This window comes from Culex pipiens, chromosome 1 (genome assembly GCF_016801865.2).
Source record: "Culex pipiens pallens isolate TS chromosome 1, TS_CPP_V2, whole genome shotgun sequence".
NCBI lineage: Eukaryota > Metazoa > Arthropoda > Insecta > Diptera > Culicidae > Culex > Culex pipiens.
The window spans coordinates 137,825,481-137,840,164 of NC_068937.1; the positions used below are offsets into that span (position 1 = coordinate 137,825,481).

Genomic DNA, 14,684 nt, shown 5'->3' on the forward strand with positions numbered 1-14,684 from the left:
AACGGTGGAGATGCCTTACGATCTGACGCGAAATATCGACTGGAAACAGTACGCGGAGGCAGTCTCCATTGGAGTTGAGTTGCGAGCTGGGTTGGCACCGCTTGAAGAATATGCGTTTCTGGCTAATACGATCTATGACAGTGCGTTACAAGCTCAGACGAAACCCGTCCCGGGACCATACATCCGAACGCGCCCTCCACTTCCCTGGTGGGACAAGGAGTGTACGGATCTCTCGGCGGCCAGGTCTGTAGCTTATGTGGACTTCTGCAAGTGTGGATCCCCAGCGAACTTCCAAAGGTATAGAGCTCTCGATCGAAGGTACAGTAATACTCTGAAGCGGAAGAAGCGAATGTACTGGCGGGAGTTCGTTGAAGGACTACCAGCAGATACGTCCATGAGCACTCTGTGGCGCGTTGCGAGGGCCATGCGTAGAGGTTCCGTTCCGAACGAGAGTGTGGAAAAATCGGACAAGTGGATATTGGATTTCGCCAAGAAGGTGTGCCCGGACTCGGTGCCGACACAACCATCATTCGACGATGTTGATGGGAGCGATGCTAATCCTCCCTTCTCGATGGTAGAGCTCTCCATAGCACTATTGACGGGCAACAACACTGCTCCTGGTCCGGACAAGATCAAGTTCAGCTTGCTGAAGAATCTTCCGGACGTCGCCAAGCAGCGTCTGTTGAATCTGTTCAACACGTTCGTGGAGCAGAACGTAATTCCACACGAATGGCGACAGGTCCGGGTGGTTGCCATTCAAAAGCCCGGTAAGCCGGCGTCCGACCACAACTCGTATCGTCCAATCAGCTTGTTGTCGTGTCTACGCAAGTTGCTGGAGAAGATGATCCTCGACCGCCTCGAACCATGGATGGAACGAGAGCACTTGCTGTCTGACACGCAGTATGGCTTCCGGAGAGGCAAGGGAACAAGCGACTGTCTAGCCTTGCTGGCCACAGGGATCGACATAGCCCGTGGTAAGAAACAGCAAATGGCTTCTGTCTTTCTAGACATCAAGGGTGCATTCGATTCAGTCTCCATCGATGTGTTGGGAGTAAAGCTGCGGCGGAGCGGTCTCAATCCGACGATGTGCAACTTCCTCATCAACCTGTTGTCAGAAAAACACATGCACTTTGTGCAAGGTGATCTGGCAATCACCCGGATAAGTTACATGGGTTTGGCACAAGGCTCACGCCTTAGCCCATCCATGTATAACTTCTACGTCAGCGACATCGATGATTGCTTGACCGGTGACTGCACCCTTATACAGTACGCAGATGACGCAGTGGTTTCAATCGCTGCCAAGAAGGAAGTCGATCTGCTAGAACCCTTGCAAGATACCCTGAACAACTTGGCCCATTGGGCAGTTGAAAAGGGTATTGAATTCTCTCCGGCGAAGACGGAACTGGTCGTTTTTACGGGGAAGCATGAACCGCCGCAGCTCAATCTTTCTCTCTCGGGAAAGACTATCGAGCAGTCGGACCACTTCATGTACATGGGTACCATCTTCGATCAAAAGGGAACATGGGGGAAGCACATTAACTACCTGAAGCAAAAGTGCCTGCAAAGGACTAATTTTCTGCGCAGCGTCTCTGGCAACCGGTGGGGTGCTCATCCTTCTGACCTGCTTCGACTGTACAAGACAACGATACTCTCGGTGCTGGAATATGGCAGTTTCTGCTTCCAGTCAGCTGCGAAATCACGCTTGTTGGTTCTCCAGCGGATACAGTACCGAAGTCTTCGCATTGTCTTGGGATGCATGCACTCAACTCACAACATGACCCTCGAGGTCTTGGCGGGAGTATTGCCTCTGCGAACTCGTTACTACGAACTGTCTTACCGGTTCCTGATCCGGTGTGATTACAGGAATAAACTGGTAATTGACAACTTTGAAACGTTGCTGAACCTTCACGTTGAGTCTCGGCGCATGCTTCTATACTATGACTTTATGTCATCGTGGGAGTGGAGCCCGAGCACAACGGTACAGCGCACGCCTCCGTTAACCAACAGCACCCTGATTGGCTTCGACACGTCCATGAAAGCCGATACTCGCGGTATCCCAAACCATCTTCTGCGGGGAGTTGTACCGTCGATCTTCGCATCAAAGTACAACCATGTTCCTCCAAACAACAGATTCTTCACCGATGGCTCCAAGCTCGACGGCTGTACGGGCTTCGGTGTTTATCATGAATCTTATCAGCTGTTCTTTAAGCTGAAGGACCCGAGTTCGGTTTACGTCGCAGAGTTAGCCGCGGTTTACTGCGCACTGCGAATCATCGAGACCATGCCACCTGACCACTACTTCATCTTCACCGATAGCTTTAGCTCTGTTGAGGCTATCCGGTCTCTGAAGCCGACCAGGGAGTCTGCGTTTTTTCTCACGGAAATACGCAAGACTTTAAACAACCTGGCGGCTCAGTCCTTCAGCATCACGGTGGTGTGGGTCCGCGCTCATTGCTCGATTCCGGGTAATGAGAAAGCGGACTTGCTCGCCAAGAAGGGTGCTGAGAGTGGAGACATTTTTGAAAGGCCAATTAGCCTACAAGAATGCTACGGTTTGCCGAGGCAGCGTGCGCTCCTGGATTGGCAAAAACAATGGGACGACGACACCAAGGGACGTTGGATGTATTCCATACGACCTAAGGTGCAAAGAAAAGCCTGGTTCAAGGGAATGGACTTGACGCGTGGATTCATCAGAACGATGTCCCGCCTTATGTCGAACCATTACTCGTCCAAGGCTCATCTTTACCGTATCAACATGAGTGATACAAACTTATGCGACTGTGGGCAGGGTTATCAGGACATCGACCATCTCGTATGGGCGTGTCCAGATCACCAGGCTCACAGAATTAAGTTGAAAGATACCCTCAGGGCCCGAGGAAGACCACCAGAAATCCCGATGCGAGACGCGTTATCTCAACTAGACCTTGATGTTCTCTATCCGATCTATCAGTTCCTCGTAGATTCCAAAATATCCATTTAGTTTTCTTCCAGTTAGTTTTCCTTCAGTTAGTTTTCCTTCAGTTAGTATAACTCGCCTTCACACAAAGCCGTCGTTTCTGGATTGCACCGGAAGCAAAGCAAGAACGCCCCAGCAGCTGGACACCGAGTTGCGGCTGAGGACACAAGCAAAGGCCAGCAGAGCCAACCAAGACCCCTACACAATCCCCCTTCCCATCCCACGCCTTGTCTTTAACATCAATCCCTTCCCTACTAACCCCGAGTAGGCCGCGGGTAATCGGCTCCCCTCCCACTAACATTTACACACAAGATCCTCTGTAATTATTAAGTCAAATGTAATTACAAAAGCCGACTCGGTCCTAACCAGGTCCCAGTACCGAAAAGGACCTAATAAAAATAATTTTATGAAAAAAAAAAAAAAAAAAAATATCGAAGCTCGATGACAACTTTTGCTTACAATAAGGACACGTTCCGATGGATATGGCGAAGAAAGTTTTGCTTTCCTTCAACGATAGGAACCACTGCAACAACAAGAAAAAATACATTGAAACCACTTAATTCTACAAGCAATCCCCAATCAACCCACCTGCTTCATACAATCGATGTGAAACACCAGCGAGCACTTTTCGTTGTCACAGCTGACGATCGGAATCTTGCCCCTCTCGTCCCGGTGCGACATACAGATGCCACAGTCGATCGCGTCCGCCTCGTCCTCGGTGCGCATCGGAAATGACATGATCTCGAATATTCGCAGCATGTTCGTATACACGTCGCTGTCCGGATCCCAGTCCTCCAGCTTGCCGTTGTACTGCTCTCGCAGCAGTTCAATCTCGTCCGTTGGCCCGATGAACGCAACCTCGATCGAGGACGGCTGCAGAGGGTGCAGCGTAATCTTTAGGAACACCTTTTGGCTGAACTTGATGATGCGCCATGTGAGGCGCGTGTCGACCTCCGTCGGATCTACCACGTAGCAAAGCTGATCGAGCGTGTTGAGGTTGCTGTAGAATTCATCGAGTTGCTCTAAAACACGCACGAATTGCGTGGTGTGCGCTTCCGGTGCCGCAGGGTACATGAAGAGCTCCACGGACGAACCCAAATCCGGCAGGCTGTGCGAAATGACCGAGAAGGTCGTTTCGGAGGCTCGTGCCAATTCTAAAAAATGTTGATCGTCCCCTTTGAATCTGGATAATTTAAGCTGCGAAAGCGAGCTGTTGATGTGGACTGGGCAATGGTGCTCCTTTTTCAGCTGTTCAAGTTGGCTCAAGATGGCCAGGATGGCGGAAGCATCCGGATTGGACTCTTTCGCTGGTGGCGTGGTTCGACCAGTTAGGAAGTTTATCAAATTTTCCATGTATTCATCGAGTGTGCCGTTTTTGGAAACCTGTTCAGTGTTCACTAATTGCAACGCATCGAAAACAGCAATTTTCATATTATCAAGTTGCGGGAAATCTGGTAAAATAATTTGCAGCTTGAATCGCTGAAATGTAAAAAATGCAAACATTAATTCAATATTTTGGAAGAAATAGTCCGGAAATCGGGCTAACTTGAAATTTGACGTGAAATTTATTTCAAACCAATTGTTAAATAATAGAAAAAAACTTTTGTTTTAGTTATTTTCAGATATCTGCTATAATTAATTGAATTGTCAAATATTTAGAAACAAACTTAGGAAGAGGAATTCCCGAGAATTTCAGACTTTTTTTTTTTGAAAAGGGCCTATATGCTATTGTTTTTCATATGTTTATAGGACCTAATAAAAAAATACTCTAGAATTCGATACCCATGAATTTGGATTTTTTATTTCTCCTGTAGCAAAATTCAATTTATACATATTTAAAAAAAATCAGAAGCGAAAAAGTAATCGATAAAAAACAAGTTTCATATGACAAGTCAAACAACGGGCAACCTGCTCTAAGGAAAATTTAAGGAGTTACTCTACGACGGTGTTATGCATTCGACCTCCGGCTCTGACTCCAATGTTTGTTTACTTACACCGGCAACATAACCAACAAAACAGTTTTCCTCAATTTCTGCGATAAATGGATGGTTTTGTAAAAACTTGAACTTTTCATCACAAAACAGTGACATTTTTGATGGACGCAATTTACTTCTTCCGAAAACTTGTACTCAAAAACTGATAAATTTTAAATTTCAAAAAATCACTCGACTTGTTGATACAAAGGCTTTGATGACTTTCGACCTGTCTTTACACAACCGGCCGAAAGTGGAGTCACAACGAAATACGTAACGATTTTGTTATTTTCGATGATTTAAAAAATATAATCAGATTATTTCGCAATAAAAAATATCATTATTTAATGAAGAATGTTGATGTTTTTGAAATAAAAAGTTTTTTTTTTCTAAAAACCTTAACCGTTACGTACCTTTCGGTCGCGCCCCAAACGTAAATAACGCGACTCAGCAGTTTGACATAACCGCAAAAAGAGATAGATCTTTTGCAGCAGGTGAAATTTTGAGCAAAAACAAGTTTGTTGTTTTCGTGCGGAAGAGTTTTAAACGCGACAGAAAATGGAACCGCAAGTGTCGAACGAGATTAAAATTATCGTCAAATGGAGCGGCAAAGAGTTCCCGATAGAAGATTTGACCGATCAGGACACAGTTGCTGTGTTAAAGCACGAAATTTGCAAAAAGACACAAGTGAAGCCGCCGCGGCAGAAACTTCTCAATCTAAAGTACAAGGGTAAGTGGGGAGAAAAATTTGTTAATCTAATTACGATCTGCCGGGTCGGAAAAATTTCCATCTCACGTGTTTTGACAGGAAATTTGTGTATGAGATCATCGGTTTTTGAAATTTCATGGAAATTTTCTTTCCCAGTATGGAAAAAATAAAATTTGTAGACACAAGCTTGCTCAGTTTATTTTTTTCTCTTTTTCTTTTTGAACCCTTTCTGTCTGTATTTGAATAAATAAAAATTACTCAATTTTAAGTAGTTCCTGTGCTAAGTCAAAAACGTCTAAAAAATGGGTGTCGTTCCCATATTCCGTAACACTACGACATTGAAAACATTTTCCTTAGCATTAGCGTTAGCACGTTGAGGATGCCCTTAGAAAAGAGAAATTAAATCGCTCCAGATTTCTAAAGGATGAGGACTATGACAAACTCGCACTTTTTGACAGTTAGCCTGCCTTGTTTGTTTGCCTGCATTTGTTTGCAGAAGCGTCAGCCTGTTTAAATACATTTTACTTTGTTTGCGAGTTTGGCAAACTGGTTAACTATTTCTGATATTTTTCTGTTATAAAAAAAAATATAAAAATAAAAGATTGATGGCAATTTATGGATTAACAAAGTGGTCTTCTTGAATTAAGCTGGCAAAAACAGAATTTTCTGAAAAAAGGCCGAGGTGTTTTTTAAGGCCGTTTCAAATACTTTTTCAAAGTATATGTCAAAACAACTGGACAGGTTTCAAAAATAACCCTGTTTTCAAATGGCTTTATCTTGAAAACAAAGAAAGGGAATTGGATGATGAATTGAATGGCGTTATCAGATTTTCGATTGGAATCAAACGTTGATGCATTTTGCGCAATTGGGTACTAAAGCTCTATGTCAATTTTTATGTACAACGGTAAAAAACACGATCAAAAACCATTTCTGACCACTTTTTTTCATTTTAATGCAAAAAAAAAATTACAAGACAACATTTTTTCGATGGATTAACTATGGTCCCCTTGGAACGAGCTGTCAAGTAGGAACTTTTCTGTCAAGAAGGACCACGAGGATAATATTTCAAAATTGATTTAAAAACTTTAAAAATCCATTTTAAACTCTTTGTGGTGGTACAAAGGGTCATTGTACTCAGAAAAATACGCTTTATCGCTGTAAACAATGATATCAGCAATCAAAGCTTCATTTTAGGACCCAATTGAAAACCTGGCATGCTATTTTCTCAACAAACAATCGAGCTCCCCAGACGATATTACATAAGAATATTTTTTTTCGTGTTGGGCGAATTGGAATCTCTTAAGATAACGAGTTTTTAAGCCTGCAGTTACAGAATATAATTACCAAAATACAAAAAAAATGATTCTAATCGAAAATCTGATGCCGCCATTGAATTCAGCGTAAATACAATTTCTTTTAAAAGGAGTATTCGAGTTTTGTTCTATCATTTTATGTTAACAAGATACGGTCATCTAAAAACAGAGGTTTTTCGAAAAATTGTCGAAAAACGCCAAACTTTGGGCGGAAATTGGGTCCTTAAATGAAGCTTAGATTGCAGATATTATTGTTTACAGTGATAAAGCTTATTTTTCTGAGTACAATGACCCTTTGTACGACCACAAAGAGTTTAAAATGGATTTTTAAATCAATTTTGAAAAATTATCCTCGCGGTCAGGGGCGCCGACTCTGGGGGGGCACGGTACTTTTTGCCCCCCCTAAAATTTGGCTGGGGGGGCAGCCCATACATTGTGCCCCCCCAGAAATTTTGGAAGAAAAATATACTTATATCAAATATAAAAAAAGGAAATAATTGAAAATAATATCTAAAACTTAAATGGAACATTTTTTGTACACACGGATAGAATTCTTGTAAGCGAATCCGTAAAATAGTTCAAACACATTTGTTGTTTTCGAAATCGCTGGAATTTTTCGAACAAGATCGTTTAAAATATTCTGGATTTAGATGCATTATTTTTCTAAATCGACAACGTTTTATCTATACCACTGTGCACAGAGGCATCGGTGTTTGATTTGAGAGATGTCGTCAACATAGATTTTACGGATTTGCTCATTAGATTTCTATCTGTGCATGTTGTTCCAAAAACAAAACCAATGTACTTTTTTCCATAGCACTTCATCTACAATAAAACTTACGCAAACTCTTGTGAAAACAATCATCAAGTTTTCAAACGCAACATTCTGCGATTTGCCATTGTAGATCAGGATTTAGCGAATATAAGCTGAAACACTTTTCAAAATGGTAATTTGTTGACTGCTTTACATTTACAAATATGCTGATAAATTCGATAATTTTTTGGTAATTTTAGAAAGGATTTGAAAAGATTTCAAATACATTTGTTAACCGTTAACCGTTCTATACCAATTTTAGCCAAAAAATAGAATTGTTTCAAAAAAAGTAAATTTTTGAAAACTAGCGCACCGCTTCACTGAGAAACCGACAAATTAAAACCTAATCTGAGACAATTCCACATTATAATCTTAAAAAAAAACAAGCAATTTATGATCGATTTAAAAAAAAATAAAAAGGCTGTAGAAATTTTAACTGCACCCTCAAAAAATATGCCAAAAAATCAGGGAGTAGAGAATAATACTAAAAATAGAACATTTTCAGGAAATCAGCATTATTGAGTATTGGAAATCGATTTTAAAACGTTTTTGGTCGTATTCTTAAATTCTTAAATTCTTAAATTCTTAAATTCTTAAATTCTTAAATTCTTAAATTCTTAAATTCTTAAATTCTTAAATTCTTAAATTCTTAAATTCTTAAATTCTTAAATTCTTAAATTCTTAAATTCTTAAATTCTTAAATTCTTAAATTCTTAAATTCTTAAATTCTTAAATTCTTAAATTCTTAAATTCTTAAATTCTTAAATTCTTAAATTCTTAAATTCTTAAATTCTTAAATTCTTAAATTCTTAAATTCTTAAATTCTTAAATTCTTAAATTCTTAAATTCTTAAATTCTTAAATTCTTAAATTCTTAAATTCTTAAATTCTTAAATTATTAAATTCTTAAATTCTTAAATTCTTAAATTCTTAAATTCTTAAATTCTTAAATTCTTAAATTCTTAAATTCTTAAATTCTTAAATTCTTAAATTCTTAAATTCTTAAATTCTTAAATTCTTAAATTCTTAAGTTCTTAAATTCTTAAATTCTTAAATTCTTAAATTCTTAAATTCTTAAATTCTTAAATTCTTAAATTCTTAAATTCTTAAATTCTTAAATTCTTAAATTCTTAAATTCTTAAATTCTTAAATTCTTAAATTCTTAAATTCTTAAATTCTTAAATTCTTAAATTCTTAAATTCTTAAATTCTTAAATTCTTAAATTCTTAAATTCTTAAATTCTTAAATTCTTAAATTCTTAAATTCTTAAATTCTTAAATTCTTAAATTCTTAAATTCTTAAATTCTTAAATTCTTAAATTCTTAAATTCTTAAATTCTTAAATTCTTAAATTCTTAAATTCTTAAATTCTTAAATTCTTAAATTCTTAAATTCTTAAATTCTTAAATTCTTAAATTCTTAAATTCTTAAATTCTTAAATTCTTAAATTCTTAATTTCTTTAATTCTTAAATTCTTAAATTCTTAAATTCTTAAATTCTTAAATTCTTAAATTCTTAAATTCTTAAATTCTTAAATTCTTAAATTCTTAAATTCTTAAATTATTAAAAAATTAATTCATGTATCATAAATTTTAAATTTTTGATTTTTTTAAACATTGAATTTTATTTTTCTTTCTAAATTTCTGATTGTTTTAATTTCTGGATTTCTGCTATTGATTTCTGAACATTTTTTTCAACCCTAGAATATTTTTATACTATTTTTTTTTAAATATTGAATTTAGTGTATCTGTTATTTTTCTAAATTGCAGATTTGAAAAATTGATGTTTTTTTAAATGTGTATTTGTATTTTTATATTTCTGAAGTTTTAAATTTTTGCTTTTTCTTTTGTTTTTATTTTTAGAATATTTGTATTGTTAAATTTCTAAATATCTGATTATTTTTAATATTGACTGTTACTTCTAGAAAATAAGTGAGAATATGCCAATGAGAAGGAATTCGCCTTCCAAACATATAAAAAATTCCCCCGAATTAACATTCTAATCACGTTTTAATAAGTTATTTTTTTCTTAAAAAAATGATGCCGGATGAAAAATCACATCGTATTAAAATTATTAAAATTCGTGATATACAAGAAACTTTAACATCTAATCGCCACTCTTACCTATCGATTTCGGAAAACAACCGTGCCCCCCCAACATTTTGGACTAGTCGGCGCCCCTGCTCGCGGTCCTTCATGACAGAAAAGCTCCTACTTGACAGCTCGTTCCAAGGGAACCATAGTTGATCCATCGAAAAAATGTTGTCTTGTCAATGTTTTTTTTTGCATTACAATGAAAAAAAGTGATCAGAAATGTTTTTTTATCGTGCTTTTTACCGTTGTACATAAAAATTTACATAGGGCTTTAGTACCCAATTCCGATGCCGAAGATCCCAAAAGAGAAGGGATGGTCCAATTTTGCTGAATTTTTGGGATTCTGGCATGATTCGATAGTATAAACAGCTCTTTTCAATTTCGAATTTGTACTTTTTTGTGTACAGTTGGCGCGAAATGATCCATATTAATCCTTGTTTGATGAAGAAGTGTTTATTTAACTAATTGCACTTTAACAGGTAAATTCGCCACCGACGAGGTGCGTCTCGGTATGATGGAACTGAAGCCCAACTTCAAGCTGATGATGGTGGGTTCGCTGGAGGCGGATATCGAGGAAGCAGCTTCGAAGCCGGACGACGTCGGAACGGTAATCAACGACCTGGACAACGACGACGACGACAAGGTTCCGCTGGAGAATAAGGAAATTTATTTGGCCAAAATTAACAAACGAGTCCGCGAGTACAAAATCAACGAACTCAACCCGCCACGCGAGGGCAAACGTCTGCTGGTGTTGGACATTGATTACACTCTGTTTGATCACCGATCGGCGGCGGAGAACGGTTCCGAGCTGATGCGGCCGTATCTGCACGAGTTTCTCACGTCCGCCTATCAGGATTACGACATCGCCATTTGGTCGGCCACTTCAATGAAGTGGATCGTTGAGAAGATGAAACTGCTGGGCGTTTCATCTCATCCCGATTACAAGCTGGTCTTTATGCTGGACTCCGAGGCCATGATCACCGTACACTGTCCGATTCGTGGCGTTATTGAGGTCAAACCATTGGGAGTTATTTGGGGCAAATACGAGCAGTACTCGTCCAAAAATACCATCATGTTTGACGACCTGCGGCGGAACTTTCTGATGAACCCCAAATCGGGACTGCGCATCAAGCCGTTTGCCGAAGCTCACCTGAATCGGGGCAAGGACAAAGAGTTGCTCAAGCTGTCCAAATATTTGAAGGACATTGCGGCGCACTGTCCGGACTTTAACGAGCTGAATCACAAGAAATGGGAAAGCTTCAAGCCGAAAAAGCGTCGCGAAGCGACCGACGAGTAGTGTGAGTGGGAGGAGGACGGGAAGGAGATCCGGCAGTGAGTGAGTGCGCGTGTTGTGGTCTGGATTCGTTTCGAGCTGAATTGCCTTATTCCATTAATGCTTTAATTATGAACTTAAAAATCCTTATCCTTAATGCAAAACAACATGAACAATAAAGATATCGCATTTTAGTTTAAATTTGAAATGGTTCTTAAAATTTGTATCACATTCCCTTGATTTGAGTTTTTTTTAAATTCACTAACGCTAATGCCTAACAACAGTTAACAACTTATCCCGCGTATCGTAATAATTGGATGTCCCCTTTTGAATGATGACAGCTCAATGATTTAAAAATATGTCATTAAAGTGATTGTTTTTGTTTCGCCCCACGAAAATTTTGATAAGATCCGACGAAAAACTTGTTTAATTCGTGAAAAGTGCATAAATTTTCACTGAACACCGGATAGCTTCCCACAGGTCATCATGTCCCTCCTGTGCAACACCGGAGACTGGTTCACGCTGGGCCAGAAAAACTCATACAGGTGAGAATTACTCATCGCTCCTCAGTGGACAGAAATATTGACCCGTTCGTCTCGAAACCCGGATTTCTTTCAGGAAAATCGACCTGTACAGCATGGACTGGCCGGCGACCATCAACCTGGAGCAGATGACCGTGCACGCCGCCTCGTACGGTGGCCCGGTGGCGCTGGTCAAGGACTTTAAGCAGTTCCTCAAGCTGTCCGGGTCGGGTTCGGCCAAACCGGTCATTCGGATTTTCAACTGCGCCGGGAAGCTCATCTCGTCGATTAATGTGAGTTTTAGTTTATTTTTTAATTTTAATTTTATTTGCATTTTTTTTATTTTGAATGCACCGACATAACCCGACAAAAACAGTCCGATGTAAGGCTGTTACACACTTATTTGGAACTACTCATATTTAAGTAGTATTTGAAAGTACCCAGTTTTCTGAAAACTACTAGATTCAATTTTGAGTCGTTGGTTGTTTGCTTAATTTTCTTTAAATTTGCATGCTTCTTACGAAATGTTTGGATGTTTTTAAAAATGCTCTAGAAATAAAATTATATTGTAAAAAATATTTAAAAAAAATCATTAATTTGGTTCCAGTGGGACAACGGCAACCTGGTTTGCATGGGCTGGTCCGATGCGGAGGAATTTCTGTGCGTTCAGGACGATGGTTTTGTGGTTATCTATGACATGTTTGGCAATTTCCAACATAAATTCAGCATGGGAAAGGACGTTACGGAGGTGATTGACGCCAAGATATTTGCGTCCAGTTCGGGAACCGGTGTGGCCGTTATTACGGCCAGCCACAAGATTTACATCGTCAACAGTATCAAAGATCCCAAGTCGCGACCACTATCGGAACTGTTGTCCTTGCCAACGGGACTCACCAGCTGGGAACTGGTCTCGCAAGAGCGTACCACGTGCTGCTTGCTGTCCCGTGATACGGAAATCATATTAGCCAGACACGGTGAAAGTGCCCCTTTGACTCACGTCATTACCATGAAGAGCGATTTCAGCAGCATCATTCTCATGGCCGTCTCGTTCAATCACCGACACTTGGCACTGTACACAAACACCGGAGTTATTTGGATGGGATCGGCTGATCTCAAGACCAAGTACTGTGAATATGCAACTGGACGCACCGAACGGCCACAGCAGATCGCTTGGTGCTGTGACGAAGACCCAACTCCGGACAATCAGGCGGTCGTGGTCAGCTACGTTTCGATGGTTCTGGTGGTCGGCACGACCGGAGACTCGAATATTTACACGTACGATTCCCCCATGGTCCTGATTCAAGAAATGGACGGAGTTCGCATCCTGACCAACGGATATCACGAGTTAATCCAGCGCGTGCCGCGCTGTACCAGCAACATCTTCGGCATCGGAATCTCCGAACCGGCATCGTTCCTTTTCGAAGCGCACCGCAAGTTCCAGGAGCGCAGCCACCAGTCGGACGAATATCTCTGCCTGATTCGGGACCGGCTGGCATCGGCGGTGGCGGAGTGCGTGCAGGCCGCTGGCCAGGAATTCGATACCCATACCCAGAAGAGTCTGATCAGAGCGGCTTACTTTGGGAAGGGGTTTCTTTCCGGGTACAATCCCGAGGAGTACATCGAAATGTGCCGTGTGCTGCGGGTGTTGAATGCGCTGCGCGATCGGAACGTCGGTATGCCGCTTACATTGAGACAGTGAGTTTGAATCAATTAGTGGATATTTGACTTATAATAATTATGATATTGTTACAGATTCAATTTTCTACAACCGTTGGTGATTCTTGATCGATTGATTTTTCGCAAACACTACGGATTGGCAATCCAGGTGGCTAAACATTTGAAACTTCCAGAATCGCGCATTCTGGAGCACTGGGCATTCCACAAAATTGTGCACGATAAGAGTAAGATTCATTCAATTACTTGTTTTTCTTAAATTCTCTAATATTATTAATTTTCAGACGAGGAAGAGGTCGCTCGCAAGATTTCCGAAAAGTTCCTCTCGCACCAAACGCGCACCGAGCGGATCTCGTTTGCGAACGTGGCCAAAAAGGCCCAACAGGTGGGCAAAACGAAGCTGGCCATCACGCTGCTGGAGCTGGAACCACGCAAAAGCCTCCAGGTTCCGCTGCTGCTCAAGTTGGGTGCCAATGAGAAGGCGTTGATGGCCGCCACCCAGTCGGGCGATACCGACCTCATCTACATGGTGATACTGGAAATGAAGAGCACCACGGCGCTGGCCAAGTTCCAGATGACCATTCGTCGGTTTCCGCTGGCGCAGAATCTGTACAAAAAGTACTGCCAAGCGAACAGTTTGTCCACGTTGAAAGATATCTACTCACAGGAGGATGACTTCCAGTCCCAAGCGGAACTGGGTCTGCGGGAAGCGCTGGAGATTAACAATGTCGAGGTATCAATTCCGGACATTAGTGGAAACTACAAGAAAGCCAACAAGACGCTGGAAACGGAAGCTTGCGACGAGACGAAGAAACTCATGAAGCATCAGAAGACGCTGGACGAAAAGTACCAGAAGCGACTGTACGGATTGCCGTTGCATGCTACGATTCGGCAGTTGCTACTGCTTGGGGACATAAAATATGCCGAACGATTGAAGAGCGAGTTCCGCGTGCCGGACCGGCGCTTCTGGTGGCTCCGCATACAGGTTCTCTCGCAGCAGTTCCAGTGGGACGAGCTGGAAAAGTTTGCCAAGTCGAAGAAAAGTCCCATCGGCTACGAACCGTTCGTGGAGGTTTGCTTGGCCCAGGGTAAGGTAGACGAGGCGAAAAAGTATTTGCCCCGTTGCGGGGAGGAAAATAAGTTCAAGTGGTATCTGCGAGCCGGTTGCCACGTGGAAGCGGCCACCATCGCGTACGAGCAAAAGGACATCGATAGCTTGCTGAAGATTTACGACTGCTGCTCGAACGATCCCGCACTGCTGGCCAAGGTGGAGAATCTGATCGGGCAGCTGTCGAGCAAAAAGTGATTGTTGTTGCGTGGTAGGGCGAGGCGGGATTTGTAACGTTTGAAAACATAATTT

The 14,684-nt window shown here is 41.0% G+C and overlaps 3 protein-coding genes across 4 annotated transcripts; 2 read left to right on the top strand and 1 right to left on the bottom strand.

Annotated features, from left to right (window-relative positions):
* Positions 1 to 3,303: 3,303 nt before the first annotated feature.
* On the bottom strand, positions 3,304 to 5,482 carry LOC120425046 (E3 ubiquitin-protein ligase FANCL). Of its 2 annotated transcripts, none has more exons than XM_052707533.1 (3): positions 5,343 to 5,482; positions 3,545 to 4,435; positions 3,304 to 3,479 (listed from the first exon to the last, which is right to left on the bottom strand). In XM_052707533.1, the coding sequence occupies exons 2-3, from the start codon at positions 4,385 to 4,387 to the stop codon at positions 3,318 to 3,320; spliced, it is 1,005 nt and encodes a 334-aa protein (XP_052563493.1). In that variant the 5' UTR covers positions 4,388 to 4,435; positions 5,343 to 5,482; the 3' UTR covers positions 3,304 to 3,317. The 2 variants fall into 2 exon arrangements, with proteins under 2 accessions (XP_052563493.1, XP_039445350.2); XM_039589416.2 differs by lacking the exon at positions 5,343 to 5,482 and adding an exon at positions 4,951 to 5,174.
* LOC120425047 (ubiquitin-like domain-containing CTD phosphatase 1) lies at positions 5,392 to 11,330 on the top strand. Its single transcript, XM_039589418.2, has 2 exons — positions 5,392 to 5,659; positions 10,336 to 11,330. The coding sequence occupies exons 1-2, from the start codon at positions 5,488 to 5,490 to the stop codon at positions 11,151 to 11,153; spliced, it is 990 nt and encodes a 329-aa protein (XP_039445352.1). The 5' UTR covers positions 5,392 to 5,487; the 3' UTR covers positions 11,154 to 11,330.
* A 152-nt stretch (positions 11,331 to 11,482) lies between these two features.
* LOC120425045 (vacuolar protein sorting-associated protein 16 homolog) lies at positions 11,483 to 14,675 on the top strand. The gene is made up of 5 exons (XM_039589415.2): positions 11,483 to 11,674; positions 11,748 to 11,943; positions 12,258 to 13,345; positions 13,403 to 13,551; positions 13,609 to 14,675. Exons 1-5 carry the CDS (start codon positions 11,616 to 11,618, stop codon positions 14,628 to 14,630), a joined length of 2,514 nt encoding a protein of 837 aa, XP_039445349.1. The 5' UTR covers positions 11,483 to 11,615; the 3' UTR covers positions 14,631 to 14,675.
* The last annotated feature ends 9 nt before the right edge of the window (positions 14,676 to 14,684 follow it).

What these genes read in the sequence shown, in the direction of transcription:
- LOC120425046 (XM_039589416.2), bottom strand. Translation starts at nt 5,046, where the DNA reads ATGTCACTGTTTTGTGATGAAAAGTTCAAGTTTTTACAAAACCATCCA. An exon ending in TTGTTGGTTATGTTGCCGGT is followed by an intron (nt 4,436 to 4,950) that starts GTAAGTAAACAA and finishes TTTACATTTCAG; the next exon opens with CGATTCAAGCTGCAAATTAT. An exon ending in ACATCGATTGTATGAAGCAG is followed by an intron (nt 3,480 to 3,544) that starts GTGGGTTGATTG and finishes TTGTTGTTGCAG; the next exon opens with TGGTTCCTATCGTTGAAGGA.
- LOC120425047 (XM_039589418.2), top strand. Translation starts at nt 5,488, where the DNA reads ATGGAACCGCAAGTGTCGAACGAGATTAAAATTATCGTCAAATGGAGC. An exon ending in TCTCAATCTAAAGTACAAGG is followed by an intron (nt 5,660 to 10,335) that starts GTAAGTGGGGAG and finishes GCACTTTAACAG; the next exon opens with GTAAATTCGCCACCGACGAG.
- LOC120425045 (XM_039589415.2), top strand. Translation starts at nt 11,616, where the DNA reads ATGTCCCTCCTGTGCAACACCGGAGACTGGTTCACGCTGGGCCAGAAA. An exon ending in AGCTCATCTCGTCGATTAAT is followed by an intron (nt 11,944 to 12,257) that starts GTGAGTTTTAGT and finishes ATTTGGTTCCAG; the next exon opens with TGGGACAACGGCAACCTGGT. An exon ending in CAAAATTGTGCACGATAAGA is followed by an intron (nt 13,552 to 13,608) that starts GTAAGATTCATT and finishes ATTAATTTTCAG; the next exon opens with ACGAGGAAGAGGTCGCTCGC.